Raw genomic sequence first — 22216 nt, 5'->3', positions numbered from 1 at the left:
TTGTTTATTATCAATGGTTTTCAAAAGGGGAAATATGGTTGGAACCCCCTCACTTTTTGTAGATGATTAAAAAAAACTCTTGGAAATGTAATACTTCTGTCAGTACAGGTTTTTGGATACTTTTCAGTAAACAGATTGGTAAAGACAAGCTACTTTCATGGATGAATAGTTGACCTCAACCAAAACATTTTGTTAACAATTATAAAAATGAAAATCAATTAGGCAACAGTTGCATTTTGTAAACGATTGTAAAAAAGTAAAATAAGCTAGCTTCAGTTTTAACCAGACAGTTGTAATGCTAGGAAACTCTCATTTCTTTTGTTTCTAATATTCTAACGGCCTTCTTTGTAGAATGACCAGCGAAACAGACCTTCAGAGTTTACAACAGAAATTAAAAGACCTGTCTAAACAGAATGAAGAAATGGAAAGTAAACTGGCAAAGAAAGACCATGAATGTGAAATAAAAAATGAAGAAAAGGTGATATAACATAAAAATCATAAAAATTATAAAAAAAAGTATTGATCAGAAGATATACAAATTATCATACCCATAACTATTCCATGAAATTTTATGAATCCACAAAAATTTGTTTGATTCTTTTGAAGCAAATTCAACACACATAAAATGAGAGTTTAGTGGGCTTTAGTTTTTTTTTTTTAAATGCATCACTTACTCTGGCTATCTATTTTTAACTACTTTTTTCCTTGATCCTGTAAAGGAATAATCAGTGCCTTCAGTCAAGTTATTTTGCATTATGTATTGCCTGTACTTGATCTAGAGTCAGAAGGGTCAACAAGTCAATCATAACTTAAGATATCTTTCATACAAACATTTTTATGCATCATATTTTGTCTAATAAGTTAGATTCCTCCTATGATATAAATTATTTTTGTATGAATAGGAAAAACAATATATATCACATTTAAATATATTGGTTTCTTTTATTAGGCTGAATTAGCAGCTACAGTAACCAGAATGGTGGCAAAACTTGATAGTCAAACAGATTTAAAACAAGTTATAGATAAACTCAATATGGAAATTGAAATGCTCAAAGCACAGGTATGTAAAAATCTGTCATACAAATTCACAAATTAGTTGACAAAGCATAGCTGAGTAATTTGGTAAATATATACCATAAATATAGACAAAAAGGTTTATTTTGCAGTTTACTTGGACAAAAATATTAAACAGAATTCCAAAAACTTTGGTCTAAAGTATTACTGATGATACAAGAAAGTTGTGCTATTGAATTAACATATAAAAAAGAAGATGTGGTATGATTGCCAATGAGACAACTATCCACAAAAGACCAAAATGACGCAGACTTTAACAACTATAGGTCACCGTTCAGCCTTCAACAATGAGCAAAGCCCATACCGCATAGTCAGCTATAAAAGGCCCGATAAGACAATGACTATTTGTATACAAAAACCAACAACCCTGATCTACCATCACTTCTGCCAGCTGAACTTTTTGTGTTTTCATAGAATTTATTGATAGACCAATATGTTTATATTTGTACAATTTTATATTGGTAAGTTTTTAAGAAGAAGTTATTACTGGGGTGCCTAATGTGAATCACTGATCTCCAAAATGTGATTAAAAATTTGCCTCTTTTCATTTCTAGCAGAATCATATAAAATCTTATAATTCTACATTAATCATTAGTCCTATTGTGACATTAATACAGTATTCTTATTCTAATAATACTGTAGCATTTCAACAACACATCTAAAGTGACATTTTTGTATTTTGTATTTTACAGTTAGCAGCCAAACCTACAGACAGTAGAATATCAGACATGGTCATCAACTCTTGTAGTATACCTGATGATGCGAAAGTAGGAATCTCAACTTCAGCTGCTGATGCATACTACAAATCATTAGCTCCAGCACCCCCACCCCCTATGGCTCCACCTCCACCCCCAGCACCAGGTAAAGATCATTCTTAATTTAGTTTCCTACGGATAAACATCTAAACAACTAGCTGTTACCACTAATTCAAGGAGGTTACCGGGTAATGGTTTAAATGCACATTTGGATTATTGGGAAGTTATGAAATATGAAGGAACAAGCTTGTATTTTCTTTATTTCACTATGATAATAATATCATTCTAGAGTAGTTGAAGTTGAACCATGAATCTTAAGTGCATAACAAAATGCTAATTCAATATAAATTGAAAATTATAATCCACAAAAATTAATGTAATTCACTGACAGTTTACTGTATTTTTTTACTTCTTTTTTTTTAGAGTTTTTTATTTTGAACCAAGTCTTAATCAAATATCACGAGTTCACGAGACAAATTTGATGCAAAAAAAATTGAAAACAACACATTTAATAATTTCATGCGTCCGAAGCGCTTTCCTGGATTTACCTTCATCAGGAACGTTAAAAGCCAAACATTTGAAATCTGAGGATGTATAAGTACCGAAACCGTTGAAGAGCTATGTGTCAAAAATACCTAAAATAAATTGCCAAATTCATCTAAAGTCCACTTTGCCTGAGGGAGTTAAACCCTTAGTTTCTTAATAATTTAAAAATTTATAAACGGACAATTTTAGAAAGGTTTGTTAAATCATGTCAGTACCGAAGTACTGACTACTGAGCTGATGATACCCTCGGGAACTGATAGTTCACAGCAGTTTTATAGTAACATTTAATTTGTTGTTTACAGGTGCTCCCCCTCCACCGCCAGCTCCAGGTATGATGTCAGGAATGGGTCAATCCAGTAATCATCCTAAACCTAAAAAACCTATGAAGTCATTAAACTGGGACAAACTTCCAGATGTAAGTTAAAGATAAACATCTATTACTTATTGTGAATGTGCCTGTGTCTATAACATATTTTCTCACAGCTGGTCAGTGAGATTTATTTTGTATCAAGAACATAGGTAAATTTATAATACTTTGGTCAGCTGTTCTGTCCTGAGCTAGTTTGATTTAAGTTGATGTCAAATGTCTATATAGCTTTTGACTGATCTGTTATATGTACTGTAGTAAAGGTTGTGGCATATTTTTGTCAAGCATAAGGTATGACAAAATTTTTTTTTCCATATTATGCATATTTTTGTCAAGCATAAGGTATGGCAAAAAAATGTTTTCCATATTATGCATATTTTTGTCAATCATAAGGTATGGTAAAAAAATGTTTTCCATATTATGCATATTTTTGTCAAGCATAAGGTATGGCAAAAAAATGTTTTCCATATTATGCATATTTTTGTCAAGCATAAGGTATGGCAAAAAAATGTTTTCCACATTATGCATATTTTTGTCAAGCATAAGGTATGGCAAAAAAATGTTTTCCATATTATGCATATTTTGTTTGTGAAGAGGAATTAGAAAAAGTAGAAAAATTGAAAGGCTTTTTCAAGCACAATACTGCTTTTTATAGTCTAATGAAACCAACATTTACAACGTTTGGAAGACAAAGCTAAGTTGTCAATATATTATTCTTTATCTGTTAATTATTTACAGTAATATCTGTCAATATATTATTCTTTATCTGTTAATTATTTACAGTAATATCTTTGGTTTGTTTTGGAATAAAAAATACATTCGAAACATAGATATATTGAGACATATTTGTGATAAAAGGGATGAACATCACTATTATAATGAGAGATATATTTTGAAGTAACAAAAAAAAATGTATAAAGTCATTATCCTCTGGCAGCATGATTTAGAGATCATAGATTTATTTCCCATTTTTCTTTCAACAAAAAAACATGGTGATATGAAAAAATATTTTCCTGGTCTGAAATGAAATCTTTTATTTCAGATGGTTGTTTCAGGGACTGTTTGGAATCGTTTGCAACATGAAAAGGTAAGAATTTAATCTGACAGACTTCAATTCTGTACAATGTACATTCCAATATACACAGATATGTTTTGTAACTTGGATAAACATGTTTCTTGTTAAGTGAAAAAAGTAGAAATAATGGATGAACTTTGCTGAATATGGCTGAATGTGTTGATCACAAAGCACAAATATGCATGGTTGAAATGTAGATTATTCTTATATGACGTGCCTCTTTCGCTTTATGAATAAACCCATGCTCTTATTCCAATAACTATTTTTTGCACATGCATATATTGACTACTGCAGAATAATGAATTTTATTAGATTGGCATGCATTTAATATATTTCATTATTAAACTTAAAACACTTCCAAACTTTTAAATGATGCACATGTTGTTATTAGTTCATTTATTATGACTGTAATATGTTGCATTCCGAAATTGACATATTTGACATGGATACGACAACCGTTCATGCTGGCTGTTCAAAAACTCCTCCCTCTGAAAAATCACAGTGCCAGCCGTTTGCTTCTTTACAAACAAAAAGGGAGGTTCATGGAAGAGCCTACACAATCGCTTTACCCTTATACACATCGGTCATAGAAATTACATTAATTATCCTAATCAGAATCGAAATAATTGATGCAAGCTATACTTTATTGTAGTTTTAACATAGGTAGGCATTATATTCGTGTTATTTTAGCCCTCACTATCGCTCTGGCAAAAATAATTATGAATATAATGCCTACCCATGTTAAAACTACAATAAAGTATAGCTTGCATCAATTATTTCTTAATTATTAGGTAGTGAGACTTTTTACACTTTTAGGTACATATACCTTGTTAACACTTTATTTTGATCATTTATTTAAAGCTGAATTCCTAAAAACAAGACCCTATCCGGGCCTTATGTTCCTGACTGTAGATAAAAAGAATTTGAAGAAACATTTTATTTATATTCTGCTGATGTTTAATGTAATATTTTTTGTTCTCAGGTGTATCCAAAATTAGATTTAAATGATTTTGAAAAGACATTTTCTGCCTATCAAAAAAAGATAGAAGGTGAAGAACAATCTAGTAAGGCTAGTAAACACAAGGAATTAGCTTTGATCGATGGACGTCGTGCTCAAAACTGTACAATATTGTTATCTAAACTGAAACTAACTAACGAGGAAGTAATAAAGGCTGTGACAGACATGGACAGTAGAGAGGATCTACCAAAGGACATGTTAGAACAGGTATACAGGTCATATGAGATATTAATAATGCATATAGAAAACATAAAACAGGGATAAATATAGGAATTATTGCTTTAGTATCTGCCTCATGCATAACATCGCTGGGCTTTTAAAATGTTGTAAATTACAAATTTTTCAAGAAAAAAATATCTCACAAACAGGCTTTGAAAATTTTGGCAAAATACATGCTTCCAAAATGTCGTATGTAAACTTGAACATTTTTGTAAATAGCAGTGAAATAAAAACTTTGGCATTTCTGGATTATCCAAGAGCTTAAATTATTTTCACAGAAATAAAGAAATGTACAATTGTTTTTATACGACCGCAAAATTTGAAAAATTTTTCGTCGTATATTGCTATCACGTTGGCGTCGTTGTCCGAATACTTTTAGTTTTCGCACTCTAACTTTAGTAAAAGTGAATAGAAATCTATGAAATTTTAACACAAGGTTTATGACCACAAAAGGAAGGTTGGGATTGATTTTGGGAGTTTTGGTCCCAACATTTTAGGAATTAGGGGCCAAAAAGGGCCCAAATAAGCATTTTCTTGGTTTTCGCACTATAACTTTAGTTTAAGTTAATAGAAATCTATGAAATTTTGACACAAGGTTTATGACCACAAAAGAAAGGTTGGGATTGATTTTGGGAGTTTTGGTTCCAACAGTTTAGGAATTAGGGGCCAAAAAAGGGCCCAAATAAGCATTATTCTTGGTTTTCGCACAATAACTTTAGTTTAAGTAAATAGAAATCAATGAAATTTAAACACAATGTTCATGACCACAAAAGGAAGGTTGGGATTGATTTTGGGAGTTTTGGTCCTAACAGTTTAGGAATAAGGGGCCCAAAGGGTCCAAAATTGAACTTTGTGTGATTTCATCAAAAATTGAATAATTGTGGTTCTTTGATATGCCGAATCTAACTATGTATGTAGATTCTTAATTTTTGGTCCCGTTTTCAAATTGGTCTACATTAAGGTCCAAAGGGTCCAAAATTAAACTTAGTTTGATTTTAACAAAAATTGAATCCTTGGGGTTCTTTGATATGCTGAATTTAAAAATGTACTTAGATTTTTAATTATTGGCCTAGTTTTCAAGTTGGTCCAAATGGGGGTCCAAAATTAAACTTTGTTTGATTTCATCAAAAATTGAATAAATGGGTTCTTTGATATGCCAAATCTAACTGTGTATGTAGATTCTTAATTTTTGGTCCAGTTTTCAAATTGGTCTATATTAAGGTCCAAAGGGTCCAAAATTAAACTAAGTTTGATTTTAAAAAAATTAAATTCTTTGGCTTATTTAATATGCTTTATCTAAATATGTACTTTGATTTTTGATTATGGGCCCAGTTTTCAAGTTGGTCCAAATCAGGATTCCATATCAAGTATTGTGCAATAGCAAGAAATTTTCAATTGCACAATATTGCACAATAGCAAGAAATATCTAATTGCACAATATTGTGCAATAGCAATTAATTTTCAATTGGAGTTATCTTCCTTTGTATAGAATAGTAGTTGATAATATATGTTGGAAATTTGCCAGACATGACTATGATGTCATTTTCTATTTTTATTTGCCAATAACTTTATGTAAATAACTTCATTGGAAATTTGCCAATATAAAATGTTGCTGATGAAGCTTTTTTTCCTTATCTTATCTAAAATGTTTTTAGATAATGTATGTTGGACATTTGCCAGACATGACTATGATGTCATTTTCTATTTTTATTTGCCAATAACTTTATGTAAATAACTTCATTGGAAATTTGCCAATATAAAATGTTGCTGATGAAGTTTTTTTTATTGTTTTATACAATAAACAATGTATATTCACTTTTACTACCAACCAATCTTTACCATTCAGTAATAACAAGCACTTTATTTTACATTTTAATATTTTATGATGTATTTAAAAGACTAGTTATTGTTGCAAACTCCATTAGAAATTTGAATTGATATCAGTTTTGGAAAAAGGGAAACGGGGATGTGAAAAAAAAGGGGGGGGTTTAAATTTTTCTCATTTCAGATTTCATAAATAAAAAGAAAATTTCTTCAAACATTTTTTTGAGAGGATTAATATTCAACAGCATAGTGAATTGCTCAAAGGCAAAAAAAAACTTTTAAGTTCATTAGACCACATTCATTCTGTGTCAGAAACCTATGCTGTGTCAACTATTTAATTTTAGATTTAAAAAGTTTGAAGAAGAAATCTTTAATTGATTTGTAAAATCTTGACATATGTTTTGTGTAAAAAAAAACCATGTAATGTCAAAAATTTGATCACAATCCAAATTCAGAGCTGTATCACGCTTGAATGTTTTGTCCATACTTGCCCCAACTGTTCAGGGTTCGACCTCTGCAGTCGTATAAAGCTGCGCCCTGCGGAGCACCTGGTTTCCTAAAGCCATTTTACAACGATTTTCAAGTTTTCATACAACATTTTGGAAGCAAACTTTACAAACAACTGACATTGGCAATTTTGTAATATGTCTTATTTCACACATTTTGATTGGTCTAACTGTATGCTATTTTGTAATACCAAAGATTTCCTCCTGCCCAGACCATTGGTGTCAAAAAGTATTTTTAGCCAAAAAAGTCATATAAGACATTTTAGAAGCCCAGCGACGATAAGTGGTTTCTTGGCTATACTCTTGGTCAGTATATTGTTATCAGATTTTAATTGAACTGTTGGACAATCTGAACTTAACTTGACTTGGATGTAAGATTGAAGTATAAGGTTAAAATAGGACCTGACCTTGTTGAACTTTAAATGGACCTTTTAGATAAAGAAATGAGAAAGTCTTATATCTATTTAAATTTTCATGAGGAAATGTATTGATGTTTTACTTTATTTCCATCAAATTGTTAACAGGCAACTTACTTTTATTTTTAATGCACATAGAACTGTTAAGTCCATGTAAAAAAACCACACACATTTGTTTAATAACAAAGCAAGTACAACATGACAGAATTACTTTTGGAACTGGAGAAATCCTGAACAGTTGTAGTCAACATTTTTTTGTGACCAATTAATGTATCATTTCTTGCACACACTTTGCATTGTTTTTTTACAGCTTTTGAAATTTGTGCCAACTACTGAAGAAATCCAAACATTAAATGAGCATTCACAGGAAGTAGATAACATGGCAAGAGCAGACAGGTTCTTGTTTGAAGCTAGCCAGTAAGTGGACCATTGATTACCAAAACAATTTACTTTGACAGTTCAAAACACCAAGTAAAATTACTAAAGGAATTACAAATAAGCATCCCAATGCATATTTGTTGATCAAGTTAATATGAGTAAATGAAGTAGAGCTTGTATGTACCTTATCCATTGTTTTTAACAGGATACAACTTCAATTGATATAGTGGAATGTTAACCATTTTGAATTATTGGCGAGTTCTTTTATTGATCATATAGAGCTGAAGTTTTGTGGTGATCTTGTAATCATGAAGTCAAACATTTTTTTTTCAGAGTTTTCCATTATGAAGCCATTTTAAAAGCACTTTATTTCAAGAAAAAGTTCCCAGAAAGATTAGGTGATATCAGACCAAAGATTAATGGTAAGTTTTCATAAAAGGGAAAGAGAATTTTCTTCAAAAGGGTATGAATACCTGATGGAATACAAGTTACAATTAAGGAATAACAGTACTGTAGTTGAAGAGTTGCCACCGTCAATTGTAGATTTGACGGTCGCAAATGCAGTTTTACTGGCGACACGTAGCGGAGACAGTAAAACAGAGATTTGCGATCGTCAAATCAAAATTGACAGTGGCAACTCTTCAACTACTGTACTGTTATTCCGATTTTAATGCATTACAAAAAGAAATAATACTATTAAACTTGATAAAATGTCTAAATTTGGCAAATAAAAAAAAATCTGTGAAGCTTTATAAATAATTTTGGCGCAAAGACGTCATGGGTAAACGTGACGTCATACAAATTAAAACTTACAAACTGGAGGTTATTACGTTACCTGTACGATTCAAATTGGAATAAAATTACATTAAAACAGTGAATTCGAGGTAGGTGTTGTTTTATTTTCGATAATATAGCAGTATTCGAACATTTGTTGATTCAATCAATTCAAAATGGCGGGTCCCTCCTTAGTTACGCCTGGTCAACTGTGGATTTGACGACAACGTTTAGCCAATGAAAAACATTGTTACATAAAAATTGCATTAGAATAACTGATATATTTCTCTTATCAGTTTTATTAGTTATGAACTGATGGAAAAACATGTATGAATTGTATATCTGTACAAATTAGTGAATTTAATTCATGGGATTCCATAATTTCTGCTTCAGTGGGGAATATGGAGGTTTATTGTTTACAATAATTAGTTTGTACTTCAACATTTTTAACACATTATACATAAGAGAGATCTTAATTTTCTTATTGAATGATATTTCCATCTACTTCTAAATGAAATTAACATAAAGCTAAAAGTAAGGCAAATTACATTCCAGACTAGAAAAAAATTAGTCAGTGTACACGAGTCTTGATATATCCATACATTGTATTTTATGCTTATTCATCTTTCACAATAAACTTTATTTCCAGCTGTGATAGATTCATCAAACACAATGATGAAAAGTACAAAGTTACGACAACTCCTAGAGATAATCTTAGCCCTAGGTAACTTTATGAACAGAGGACAGAGAGGGAATGCAAAAGGCTTTAAACTTAACAGTCTAAATAACATGTTAGACACTAAATCAAGTATGGATAGAAATGTTACACTGCTCCATTATCTGGTGGACGTACTGGAGAAAAGGGTGAGAACTTTTTTTGAGCAATGTTAAAGCAAAAGTTAAAAAGATTTATTAAGAAAAACATACTCAAACCAAGTTAGAAATTGTGAGCTTAAGTTTTATAGTTAAGGTCTTGATCGGGTTGATCCAACAGAGAAAAATTGTCTAAAAAAAGGGGGAAAAAAGAATAATGAGGTGCTAAAATATAAAAAAAAATAAATCCCAGAAAAAATATATACCGGTACAAAAATACAAAATTACATAGAGAAAATGGCCTAAAATTTTAAAGAATACAGAAATAAAGACCCCCATCTAAACCCTCAAAGCTGATAATTTCCTAAGAATTATGAAATTCTAATATGGCATGTCAAATGGTTTGTGCATCAAAACCTCATATATTTGGAATAACATTGTCCATTTTGATGTGAAGTGGCATCAGTTTTTGACATATTTCTGTATTTTGATAAAAATAATCATGGAAAGCAGTGTTATATTTTACTAATTCATATAGAGATATATATTTGGCAGAACTATTTTGTCCCATACTATGAGTTATTAAAATATTTTGTGATATTCCAATAAGCCGAGGACTTCAATAACTTATTCAGTCATATAGTGGACTGAGAAGTCTAAGGCAGTTGTCATTTCGAAAATCAAGTATGGATAACACCGTCACAGTTCATTTCCACATCCAAAGCAAACTTCTTCTTCAAAGAAAACACTAGTAATATTTTTTATGGATTTTATTTCAGTTCCCCAAGATCATGCCACTAGAAAGTGAGTTGCCAGATGTAAAGGTGGCTTCAAAAGTCAAGTAAGTCGGATTATATATAAAGTTATGCTATTTTAATAAAGCCAGTTTATCATGTGATAAGGCTTAGGGTATTAGTAAAAAAGTGTGATTTTTTTTAGAAATCAGCATTAACCTTAGACAGTGGTGTGACCGCACAAAATTAGAACAAACAGTTAAAACTCAGTTGATACAAATCAGAAAAATAAATAAAATGAAAAAATACACAAACAGTACTTGCAGTTACTGAAAGCTAATCCAATGCCCATTTAGGAGATGCACATTTAGAAAATCTTTTTCATATTCTGGCCCAACTTTATGGAATAAACTACCAGAAGCACTAAGACAAATGTCAAACATAAATACTTTTAAAACAAACTGCTTTAAGTTTTTACTTGGTAATCCAGGAATTATTTAAATGATTATGTATCAATTTTGATTATGTTTTCTTATGTTTATCTTTGTTATGAAGAAATTGTGAAGCATTGTGAGTGGAGTGTGAGGGCCTCAAGGGAGAATAGTGTTTGTACTAATTAAGCATACCCTCTTGAAATAAAGATTATTATTATTATTATTATTATTATATTTCAAATAATGAATAGACCATGATTTCCCATCTAAAACATGTTTGATTGATGAAAAATCTTCAGAATTCAGACCAGTCACAGAGACTATACAAAGTATTGCAAAATGGGAAAAAAAAGATGATGGGGAGTGTATGTCAATTAAATAGCACACCAACATAGTTTTAAAAAAAGGAAAAGAAAAAAACAACAACAAAAGGAAAGTGTCTTAACCAAAAATGTTTATTTTGTATATAATATCTTATTTTTCAGCATGGGAGAGTTGGACAAAGAAATAGTTGTTTTGAGGTCAGGTCTCTCAGAGATAGAAAAGGTATTTATTATTTTTATAAGCAATGATCAACTTGAATGCTTTATTGCCAAAATACAAGGTGGAAAAATAGATCTAGTTATATATAATATATAATGCCAAGACAGAATACTTTTATGGGGCAATTGAGTAAATAAATCAGATGACAAAATATCTAGCAATGAGTTTACATATTTAGGACTCTACAATAGCATAACATTTGTAAGAAAGAAATTGACTTATTGCCAGAGTAATGTAGAATGTTCAGGCATGAGGAAAGATGGCATGAAACATATAGATTAAGTCGCAAAAAATGTCATACTACCGGTATCTTAAAAAGTAAAATCACCTTAAACTCCACCTAAAAATTGCATGATTGTTACATGGACTAATACTTGATTATCGGATCAGTATGCAGATTGGAAAGTTGAAATAGGTGCAAAAAAATCATTTAGTTGCACTCTGAATAAACAGTATTAAAGATATTTTATACTCTAGCATTTACCTTGTCCGTCTGTCCATTCATCTTAGGATGCTACTGAACAGTATGATATGTATGCTGCATAAACTCGATGAGTTGTAACATGTGTACACTTTTAAAAGACACTTGCTTTCTGTTTGACTTTAAAAAAATATATAAGATTTTTCAATATTTTGAATGAACTTACTGTTATTTTCACACATTGATCCGTACTATTGAACATAATAGATCTCTATGGTCTGCAGCCAAACAGTGATGACATGTAACTTGTAAGGGCTTTTCAGATAAGTTAGACACCTTCTGCTTGTTTTATATACTTTGACTTATGAGTTGGTCATGCTTAGCTTACAGCACATGCAGTCTTGTTGTCTTGAAGCCAAAAATCTTTAAAAGTGTTTTTTTGTACATGTACCTTTTTCAGAAAACCTAGGTATAGGGTTGTAGTGTCACTTACTTGTCAGTCACATGTAAGAGAATTTTTTTTTATCTTTGTAGGAGATACTGTTGTTTGAGAAGCAGTCCATGCATGGTAAAGTGAGATTTGTAAGTGTGATGACTGATTTTGTAGCAGTGGCATCTTATAACGTCTCAGAAATAGAGGAAGCGTATACAGAAATGATAAATAAGGTATTATAAAAAATTAATATATCTTTTAACTTGTAGTTTTTAGAGTGAAATAAGTGTCAGTACATCTTGTTTATCATATTACCGTCTATTTTATTTCTGTGAAAAAATGGCTGTTTAATGTTCTTCAAAGTTTTTGACAGATTTAAAATTAATTTTGAAATATGAATTTTTTTCTTATACAAATTCATTGGATTATTTAAAAAATATAATAAATGTAAAAGATATTATGTAAATAATTTAAAAGAAAGTGAAGGTAAATCTATGATTTGTTTTATTACAGTTTAAAGAAGCAGCAAAATCCTTTGGAGATATCTCAGATGATTCTAAACCAGATGATTTCTTTGGAATCATGGATACTTTCATAAATTCAATAAATGATGCAAAACAAGAAAATGAGAGAATAAGACAATTGAAAGAAGAAGAAGAAAGACGGGCAAAATTAGAAGAACAGGTAAAATTAATTGAAGAATCAAGATTTTTGGGCTTTTTGCAAAACATACAATAAGAATAAGAACAAACTGTTGCATAATTTTCACAAACTGCACATCTAAAATGTAGTTTTGATATTTGTTTGAAAATTTCTATTTTAGCAATATTGTGGTTTTGAGAATATGATTAGTTAATTCTATAAATGCTTGTGGAATGGCTTCATAAAATCTTCTAACCAACTATTTATATGCCGTTTAACAACAATTTGAATGTCTGTTTGTTGTTTGTTAGAGGCATAATGTTCTGCATCTGATTAGGGCACTAAGTTCCTGATATCAACTAAATAATATTTAGTCTTTAATAAAAGAAAGGACTTATTGTTTTTTAATTGTTCACAACTGCAATGTTTATAATCAAAAGCAACAAACATATTTTTCATTTCTGCATTTTTGTATTCGTATCCTTTGAGCAAATTAATGTTCTGGAGAAATCTTTGAAAAACATTGTCATTTTGTTTAGAAGAGAACGAGAACAGTGATATATGTGTTTTGGGCCTATTTGTTTTAAAGATAATACAAATTGTATTGATAATGTCCAAATGTCTTATTTTTAGATGAGAAGAGAAAGAGAAAAATCAAGAATGAAAAAAGGGGAGAATTCAAATGGCAAAGCTGGGTCTGCCAAAGGTAATCTTGCAGTAAAATAACTACTCAAAGTTAATATTGCTCATTTTATATTGGTGATAAGAGTTCAAGTAGAACGTTTTTTAGGGATCTAGCTTGCATGTGGTTAATTTTAGTGTAAATAGTAAATTAAATTAGGTTGATCCTCACTTAAATTAATAGCCTTTTCAAGAAACATTATATGTGAAAAGTTTAAATTTTTATAAAAAAAATTCATAGAATTTCAATTTTTGTAAAACAGTGCAATAAGACAGTTTTCAAGCACTAACATAACATTACAATTGCTTTTAGCCACCTACCCACCTTTAGTTATTGCTTGTTTTACCACATATTAAATTTGATGATACTTTTTCTAGACTAATTAATTGTTTTACTTAAAAAACTCATTTATAAGTAAAATTTGTTTTCGGTAGCAAATTGTAACCTTGCTATCTGGATAAACCACTCACATTTTACATATTGTCTTTATTGCTGTAGGCGAATTTGACGAGCTTATATCAGCATTAAGGACAGGAGATGTATTTGGAGAAGATTTGTCAAAGATGAGAAGAAATAGAAAAAGAGCTGTAACTCCTCAAAGAGAAAATTCAAGAGAAAGAGCTGGTGCAATGAAAACTGCCAGAGCCATACTTACTGAACAATAAATGTCAGTTAACAAGCAACGTATGTCATGTGGTCTTAAATTGTATTGGTTGTGTACTTAGTGCTCTCATTAATTATTGTAACAAAATGATTTTTTTAAATTATGCACATGCAATAGTAGAATTGTAGTTTTTCATTACAAACAAGTGTTCATTGAAATTCGTATGGAAGGATTGTAAAACTGAATGAAATGGAATCTCATACATTCAGTTGTTCCAGGCTTTGATATTCTTACTTTAAATCAAAATTATCTTGACTTTGAAATGGCATTAATTAAAAGAAAATACAAATTTATTGAAAAGAATGATCTGAGAATTATGTTCTGCTTTCCGACATAATTGCAAAATGATATTAGTTAACTTTGAAGAGAAGTAGTATTTATTATTAGACTAAACTTTATTTTGAAAAAATGCTCGATAATTTTTTTCAATTATTTATAGACATAATATATATTACTTTCTCTATCTATGAATATTTATTTATAAACCTGATATACTTTATTACAATATCACTAAATTACTTCTACACAAATAAAATCTCATGAAACAGTTTGAATTTAATTTAGAATTAAATCAGAAAAATGACATGGTATCTGGCTGATAAGCAATACCTTTCTGATGCTGAGATTCTTAATAATGATAATAATACAATCTTGATTCAAACTGAAATAAGTATACAATTGTACAGTAAAGGAAATGAAAGGCAGAGTTACTTAAATAACTTTTTTTACACAGTTCACTGAATGTATTATTATAGTTGTTGTTCCCTGATATGTTGTTATAGTAATGACTGTTATTAGTATTATATTTATATTTAGTTTCCTATCTTGTTTATTTAATTGCTCATTTATTCACAGGTGTAAAAAGGTTGATATAAGACATTTTCCTTAAAGTGGGTGGGATCATGTAGATCGGCGTTTTGCATTTGCGCCGATCTGCATTTCATTTGCGCCGATTTTTGTTTTCATTTGCGCCGATTTTTTTACAGATAAATTACAGGTTAATTACAGGTGGATAGACATAAGAATATGTGGTATGAGTGCAAATGAGACAACATCCAAGATTTTTTTTCAAGATTTTATTCATAGTCATGTTATTTTTCATTTAATATTATAGAACTCTTCCGTTAGCCAGTTACACTATATTCACATACTTTAAAATCAAAAAGTAAAATCCTTAGATAAAAAAAACTCTGGTTTATACTAAAATGACGAATTGAAAATCTATATTTACAGCATTCAAATCCATTAAAACGGAATACATTAAAACCATAAATCTGTTGTTGCTGGGTATTTATAGTCGATACATCTAATATATTCCTTTCTTGTGATTTCGACTCTTCTATATTTGTCTGGCTTACGTAATTATGTGTATAACCGTTGATGGTTAAAAAATTGACTCCTCGGCTCGTCGCAATGTGCAATATGTCCATCGTGTTACAGCAAAGTTCAGAACAATATGAATCAAAATTAACTAAAACCTATGTTTTTAACCAGAGTTTACCAATATACCTTAACTGTATAGTACATGTACAAGTATTAACTTACCTGTAAATCCAATTAGGGGCAAATATAAAATCGGCGCAAATGAAAAAATGAAATTGCCGCAAATGAAAGAATGAAAATTTTAAAAATCGGCGCAAATGTCATATGCCCATGTAGATTAGTCTACTGAAATTTCATTTGCTTACTTGATAAATTTTGTATTGATAGTGAAGACTGTTCTATCTTCAAATTTAGTGTTTATATTGAAAACCACTTGATGCATATTTTCTTAAATTAGCAAATTCTGTTATTTGTAGTAGCTTTTAAAGAAGCTGTTATGTATGCGATGAAACCGTAATGTCAATTTCTATTTTTTCAGGTTTGATTTTTTTAAATAGAAAATGTTACAACATGAATGACTCAGTACATGAAAAGTAGAGCAATCTTTGTATTTACAATCAAAATCAGATATCGTAGTTTCACATGTAATTGACAGTTTTATATTTGGTCATGTATATTTCTTTGGTATCATTTGTAAGCATTGGTTTGATTTTCAGGTATTTGCAAATTTCCAAGATATGCTACCTCTGTATCATTTATATTGTACTAGAAAGTTTAACTTTGTTAAGTCATTACCTCAGTGAGGACCAAACTAAAATTCCAGTGAACAATTTTAAATGTTTAGAACAAAATTGAAGTATATATATATCAAGTACTTACGATTGATGAAAAGATTTAATTTACAGATTACTCAATGTATTGTTTAATTCATATAAACCATCAAATTTGTCTTGTGATTTATGTACCTAAAATTCATAGATTTATTTATTAAGTACTTTTGTATTCTCTTATACCTAAACCATGACTGTACTTGTAATCAGTATTATACATAGTTTATTTACTATTAGTTACAATTAGTTTGTATCAGTATAGGTTGTATTATACATAATACACATTTATGTTTATTTTATTGAAGGGGGATGCAAATAAAGAGGTTATATCGTGGTTGCAGTCTGTCATCATATTAAATGTATTGATAAATTTATCTAAATATTGACACTGCATAATTATAGATTTACTTTGAACAGTGATATTTGTTTATTTTTATGTGTAATCTTTTGGAACAGCAAAAAGAGAAAAAAAAAAAGAAATGTTTTGACATATTTTGTTGTATGGTGCTGCTGCTATTTAAAAATGGACAATTTATTATACTTTGATTTAATTATATACTATATAGGTCAAACAAGGCTGTACCTTATTTCAATAACATATGTATCTGACAATTACATAATATAACAATTTTTAACTGCTGATATTATATTTATAAATTATGTGCCAATTAAACCTATTCAATGTCATTTCATATGCTGCTTCATATATAACATTTAAAAAAAAAATAGATTGTAACATAACATTTAAAAAATGAATAGATTGTATTTCAGTAAAGTTACCTCAATTTCAAAACATTGAAATCCGTTTTTTTCATAAATCACAAGTTTCAGATCAAAAGATATCAGATTTTCAGCTTATTCATTTGATGCAATAGCTTGGTTTTTGTAAGGTGCAATATTTTAATTTACTAATAATCTGAATATAGATATAGAAAAAATTCCCTATTTGTTCAAAGTTTTCAGCTTTCAATTAAGATTTTTTAAATTTTGTCAATGTGTTCATATTATATCTTGCCATAACTTAAAGACCAGTGAATCATGTTCATTTATAGTGTAGATATAAGTTTTAGTAATTTATACCAAAAGACATACAATCCAAGATCTCTATATATTTTTCTGGATGAAACTCCTGTTTTTCTCAAAACAAACTAGAGTGTTAAAAATTCTATACCTTTGATTTTCATCAGGTCATAAAAGCCAGTTAACTTTGATAGCATAAAACTTTAGCAATTTCAAACACAAATTTTCATCACTTAAATACTTTGATTGTAATTTTGTACCCTTTAATATCATTTAGTTTTGAAATGATTTGTCCTGGAATAATCCCTTTTACAGCTAGCTATATATAGTATAATAAGAAAAATATAATAACACTATTTATACAATACAAAACTTTTTTTCTGATTATATATTTCTTTCGAACTACCAGTCACATGTTTTGACTTATTGTAAGAATGTGGTATGAATGTGTATGCATGTTATAGGATATAGTACTATAGAATTGATCTGTGTTCTCTGTGAAATGTTTACTGCCATTTTATTTCTTTTGTGAATCCTTATTTCCTTTACTTTATTTAAAAATAATTAATTATTTCCTCTCTTTTCTAATTACAATTCTATGGAAGTCAGGTGGTTCTCTCCAGGCAATCCTGCTTCCTCCACCAATAAAACTGTCTGCAATGAAATACCGCAACGTGGTGTTAAACATCAATCTGTTTACAATTTACTACATACACATTGTATTTAAATATGTACATGTATTTTGTATAATTTAACAGTTTTAATGACAATGTATTTGCACTTGTACTGTTTTTTTAGCTAAGCTTTAGATGTAAAGAAAAAACACTGTTATGTTAAAAGTTTACATTAGAAATACAAATTAATGAATGGAATAGTTTCACTCTAATTGGTTTTGTTTTCCATATTTCCATGTGAGTTGCTCTTAGATATCTTACCATGTTTTACATGGATATCTGTATATATTGATATTAGGAAATAATAGAAGCAATTTGGAAAATCCAGCAACAGTATCATATTTAACAGTTCTATTTTAACATATTACAACTTATGAAAAATTATATAACATTTAAAACTTGTTGTTTAAAGGAGTATTATATTTTAACAGATTCTAAATGATGTATGAAAGTAATCAAAATTATGACGAGAAGTGTTTAAAAATTTTACATTCTTTCTTTTCCTTTTTTCAAAATCATGCTCAGCAGTTAAAAAGTTGCAGGATTTTTCGATTTGTTTCTGATTGGTGATTGTGCAATGAGTTATAAGGGCAATAGAAACCAAACCACCTGATCTGATTTGTGTGTGTCTGTGGTATGATTTTGTTATTTTGTACTATTTATACAGCATTTATTTTATATAATTTATATATTTACATTTATTGTGTTATGAAAGTTTTCTTTTGTTAATTTTGTAACAATAAATTTTGTAACCATTGAAATTCAAATAGTTTTATCTTTTGAAACAAGTAAACCGTCATCTCAAAGTTTGAAAATGTTATCCAATGATGAAGCTTGCCACTGGAGGACATATACAATTGTTACAATTAATCTGTTGGGTGTGTGTTGATTGATACTTTAGTCTTGGATGACCTGATTTATTTATTAGTTGTCATTCGTTTCTAGTTTTCAGTAATTGTGGTTACTCTTAATTGGTGCTTTGTATTAATTTTTAACCGGGTTTTGTGTCAAAAATGTCGGTTATTGATTTGGGGATGTACGGCGGGCGGTCGGGCGGGCGGCAACCAAATGTTGTCCGTGCATTTACTCATGAAGCGTTCAACCAAACCTTTTAAAATTTTAATATGTTGTTACTGACAACAAAATGGAGGTCAAGTTCAATAATGACGATTTTGACTTTTACCGTTCAGGAGTTACGGTTCTTGAAAGTTTAAATAATGTTGTGTCTGTGCATTTACTCATGAACCGTTCAACCAAACCTTTTAAAATTTTAATATGTTGTTACTGACAACATAACGAAGGTCAAGTTCAATAATGACGATTTTTACTTTTACCGTTCAGGAGTTACGGTTCTTGAAAGTTTAAAAAATGTCGTGTCCGTGCATTTACTCATGAACCAGTCAACCAAACCTTTTAAAATTTTAATTTGTTGTTACTGACAACAAAATGGAGGTCAAGTTCAATAATGACGATTTTGACTTTTACCGTTCAGGAGTTACGGTTCTTGAAAGTTTAAATAATGTTGTGTCCGTGCATTTACTCATGAACCGTTCAACCAAACCTTTTAAAATTTGAATATGTTGTTACTGACAACAAAATGGAGGTCAAGTTCAATAATGACGATTTTGACTTTTATTAAATATTAATATGTTGTTACTGATGACAAAATGGAGGTCAAATTTGATATCATCAGTTATGGTCCTTGTGAAATTGAAAAATACCAGGACACAAATGAATGTTTATAAATCCGGTTTGCTGTCTCTCTGACAGCCTCTTGTTGTTTATGCTTTTGTATTGATCTGGTGACACTTGTCTAGGGAAGGAAAGGGTTAAGAGCTCACACACATATTTAACCCTGCCACATTCTTTATGTACCTGTCCCAAGTCAGGAGCCTGCTATTCTGGTTACAAATTGGGACTTTTTTTTTTTGTTGTTTTGATTGTTTCAAATTTTGTTATATCTGAACCTATTTATAAAACCTGCTACATTCTAGCCTCCACGAGTCTCAAGTTTATAATCCCATACTCAAAGTGACATTGTAAATTACTATTATCATGCACATTTGGCATCCACCTTGACAAAAGTTAGCCAAAGTGTAGATGCTCAATCATTCAAAGCTTGCCACAGATTGCCATGTTTTTCATTGGATCAATTTATGAATTGCCTTTTATATGTTAGTCATAAAAAGGTTTGTAAAATTTTGGCTAGGTGGTTTCATATAAGATAACTAAAAGGAACAAGAGTGAACAAGTTGAAATGTCTCGCCCTCTTTACTAATCATTGACATTATGTTGAAAGTCCTAAACATAAAGCTTTACTACAACTATCACATAAATTTAACATAATCCAAGAAAATGAGGTCAAGGTAATATAAACAAAACAAGTAATACATGTACACCTTACAATCATTCAATACACTAAATATTGTGGACTTATTGCTTATAGTTTCTAAGAAACTGACTTATACAAGAAAACTAAAAATTGACCAATGAACTACAAAAATGAGATCAAGGTCAGATGAACCATGGCAGGCATTTACAGCTTGCAATCCTTCCATACAAAAACTATAGTTGATCTATTGCTTATAGTTTAAGAAAAACAGACCAAAACACAAAAACTTAACACTGAGCAATGAACTGTGAAAATGAGGTCAAGGTCAAGTAAAACTTGTGAGACTGACATGTGTACACCTTAAAATCATTCCATACACCAACTATAGTAGACCTTTTGAATACAGTATAGGAAGAAACAGACCAAAACACTGAACTACAACCACTGAACCATGAAAATGAGGTCAAGGTCAGATGACACCTGCTAATTGGACATGAACACTTTACAGTCCATCCATACCTATTGCTCATAGTAGCTATGATATGGACTTGACCACCAAAAAATAACCTTGTTCACTGATCCATAAAATGAGGTCGAGGTCAAGTTAAAACTGTCTGATGGGCAGGAGGACCTTGCAAGGTATGCACATACCAAATATAGTTATCCTATTGCTCATAAAAAGGAAGAAATCAACATTACACTTTTTTCAAGTAGTCACTGAACCATGAAAATGAGGTCAAGGACAATGAACAAGTGACTGATGGAAACCTTGTATCATAAGGCATCTATATACAATGGATGAAGCATCCAGATCTTCAACCTTCTAAAAGATGAAGCTTTGAAGAAGTTAACCAACACTGCTGCTGCTGTTGCTGCCGCCAGATCACAATCATATGTCGAGCTTTCTGCGACAAAACTCAGCAAAAATAGTGTAAAGACCATAAAGCAATTTGATGGCAATAGCTAAAAATAGCCATATTAGCTAGGTGAGCTAAATACACGACTATGATAATAACAGAATAACTTCAGAAAATGTGAATAAATCAACCATAAAAAATAAGTCAAGTTTTGGTGACTCTGGTGAGATGGGCATACATGTACAAATGTATTGAGGGCACAAGTGTATCAACTGCAGTCTGTAACTACTTACGGCACAACTATATGTTAAACCTATAAAAATTAATGCTCTGTATGTCCACTCATGTGATTTTATTTCTACTTTAATGATAATGGAGGTCATGTTGGTAAGTCTGAGAAGTAAAAGAATACAAGGGTATTGGATTTGAATTAGCTGTCAATAAGTACTCTCAGATCTGTACTTAAGTGTCTTTTTGTTTTTTGGATGTACTGTAAAAGCAGAAAATTTTGTGGAGGATTTAATTTCGTTTATTTCGTGGAAAGAATTTATCCACGAAATTATAACCCAACAAAAATTTAACCTCCATATAATACCACTTACATTTAAGGAAACCACAAAATTAAATCCACATGAAATCTTAGAGACAAAACCACGAAATTTTAACCCCACGAAAATTAATGTTTCTACAGTATAAGTACCTGTACATGTCCACTCTTGTGTTTTTGTAAGATGTATTTCTATTTGTATCCATGTGATGGGTCAAGCCTTTTCAACTGATTTTAACAGTTTGTTCTTTTGTTGTGCTGCTACACTATTATCCCAGGTTAGGGCCATGGTTGAGCTATCACAAACATGTTTAA

At 30.2% G+C, this 22216-nt stretch overlaps 1 protein-coding gene across 4 annotated transcripts in view; it reads left to right on the top strand.

Annotated features, from left to right (window-relative positions):
* LOC143069259 (disheveled-associated activator of morphogenesis 1-A-like) overlaps positions 1-18932 on the top strand; it is a 66655-nt gene extending 47723 nt beyond the window's left edge. For all 4 annotated transcript variants that reach the window (XM_076243799.1, XM_076243796.1, XM_076243798.1 and 1 more), the window contains exons 13-27: positions 352-478; positions 950-1060; positions 1767-1935; positions 2678-2790; positions 3785-3829; positions 4800-5042; positions 8111-8217; positions 8512-8600; positions 9602-9816; positions 10545-10606; positions 11419-11479; positions 12432-12563; positions 12844-13014; positions 13606-13678; positions 14153-18932. In XM_076243799.1, the coding sequence (XP_076099914.1) occupies positions 352-478; positions 950-1060; positions 1767-1935; positions 2678-2790; positions 3785-3829; positions 4800-5042; positions 8111-8217; positions 8512-8600; positions 9602-9816; positions 10545-10606; positions 11419-11479; positions 12432-12563; positions 12844-13014; positions 13606-13678; positions 14153-14319 (1885 nt within the window). In that variant the 3' untranslated portion in view covers positions 14320-18932. The remainder of the gene's footprint in view (positions 1-351; positions 479-949; positions 1061-1766; positions 1936-2677; positions 2791-3784; positions 3830-4799; positions 5043-8110; positions 8218-8511; positions 8601-9601; positions 9817-10544; positions 10607-11418; positions 11480-12431; positions 12564-12843; positions 13015-13605; positions 13679-14152) is intronic.
* The last annotated feature ends 3284 nt before the right edge of the window (positions 18933-22216 follow it).

The sequence above is a fragment of the Mytilus galloprovincialis genome, chromosome 3, assembly GCF_965363235.1.
Source record: "Mytilus galloprovincialis chromosome 3, xbMytGall1.hap1.1, whole genome shotgun sequence".
Taxonomy (NCBI): domain Eukaryota; kingdom Metazoa; phylum Mollusca; class Bivalvia; order Mytilida; family Mytilidae; genus Mytilus; species Mytilus galloprovincialis.
This window is presented reverse-complemented; position numbering and strand designations above follow the sequence as displayed.